Genomic DNA, 1,656 nt, shown 5'->3' with positions numbered 1-1,656 from the left:
GTGAATTTTTCTGAGAGATACTTCAAACAACAAACATCACCGCAGAATAATCTTTTTTTTTAAACAATTTTGATTCATAAAAATGAAATTAGGTGCATCCTTAGGATTGAATGCTATATTCAATGGGGCTTAAAATTTAAATTGAATAAATTTAGAAAATAACTAAGTAAAATAAAATTGCAGTACAAAAATTACAACTAAGATAATAATTGTAGTGTTCGTTCAGTTAGCATAAACAAAAATGATGAATGAATGTTAAGATAATTGTATCAAAATAGGCAGATATAGTTCATATAATAATTTTTATGATGAAATAAAGTAAAAACTAAAAATAAAGATTGTACATTAAAATAGTCTAATATAGAAAAGCGACATTTCAAAGCAAACTAAAAAAAACGAACAAAAACGGTTTTTAATTGAATTTTAAAGAGGTTGTAAGACTCGAATTTAATTAGGCTAGATGTGAGGCAGTTCCAAGTTTTCGGAGCGTCAAACAAAAGTCAAACTGTTTCTCTTGTTGTTTTCAATTGGAGTTTTAAATTTTCTGCCATTACTGGTTCTGGTCGATTTTGGTTCCCGGAAGTTATCAAAAACTGTTTTCAAGTGGTCATCTATCTTTATCAATCCCATAAATTCTTTTGTATAGTTACAGACAAACTTTGTCACATATTGCTCATTGTGTTTTTTAAATTTTATAAATAAATATTCTTTTTCCTAATTAATGCTTTAATGTTTGAAGTCATGCAGGGTTGTGATTGTTCAAATTTTTTAGAACTCCTCTGTTTTATTGGGTAGCATATGCTAATTTGATTCTTTAAAACTTCTAGAAAAGCATTGAATGCATCATTACAACATTGCTTAGAAATAATTTTATGCCAATCTTGACGGTATAAAACAACCACCAATTTTTGAATGTTTTTACCTAAAAAACTATGTAAAGAAATTTGTTGTTTGGATTTGGGAATATTTTTTAGTGCTGCTTTTGAGAGGAAAATGGGAAAGTGGTCTGATATGTCAGTGATAATAGTAAAAAACGTTTAAATGATTTGTGAAGATATTGTTTACAATAGTCTGTTAAGTTTCTGTAATTCTAGTGGGCGAATTAATTGTTGGAAAGATAGAAAATGAGTGAGTATATCAAGAAATTTGAGTGCACTGGGAGAATTCCTTTTAACATCAACGTTGAAATAACCAGTAACATAAATGTTTGTTTTTAGAAACAACAGTATTTAAAATGGTTTTCAAAGAGTTAAACAGGTTATCAGTACGTGTGTTGGCTGATTCACAAACATTAATAATTAAGCAATCTTTTTGATAGATTAGCTCAATGGCATCAGTTTGTAGAACATCCTTTTTTACTTGTAAATTTTTCCTAGGTATTCATATTTTAAGTCAGTATTTCTAACAAGTGCCAAGCCACCACCGTGGGTGTTCCTTCTATTTGAAGTTAAGACGTTATAACTGTTTAATGAGTCAGATTGGTAATTTATGTAATGGCTTTAGTCAGATTTCTGTGAAGGATATCACATCAAGCTTCATGCCACAATCATCGATTACATCCACTTTGTTCAGTAAGCTTGACAGTTTAAACATGACAAATTAAAATTATTCGGGTCATTTGGAAAAACTTTGGAAACATGAATTTTAAGTTAATTC

General features: G+C 28.9%; 1 protein-coding gene across 1 annotated transcript in view; it reads left to right on the top strand.

The window, feature by feature from the left end:
* HELRODRAFT_184651 (hypothetical protein) overlaps window positions 1-133 on the top strand; it is a gene marked incomplete at both ends in the record, with an annotated part of 1,656 nt that extends 1,523 nt beyond the window's left edge. Inside the window, one exon of the mRNA XM_009015827.1 lies at window positions 93-133. Within this exon, the coding sequence (XP_009014075.1) occupies window positions 93-133 (41 nt within the window). The remainder of the gene's footprint in view (window positions 1-92) is intronic.
* Between the last annotated feature and the right edge of the window lie 1,523 nt (window positions 134-1,656).

The sequence above is a fragment of the Helobdella robusta genome (assembly GCF_000326865.2).
Source record: "Helobdella robusta unplaced genomic scaffold HELROscaffold_1694, whole genome shotgun sequence".
Classification (NCBI taxonomy): Eukaryota; Metazoa; Annelida; class Clitellata; order Rhynchobdellida; family Glossiphoniidae; genus Helobdella; species Helobdella robusta.
The sequence above is the reverse complement of the archived record's forward strand: the minus strand, read 5'-3'. Positions and strand labels throughout refer to the sequence as shown.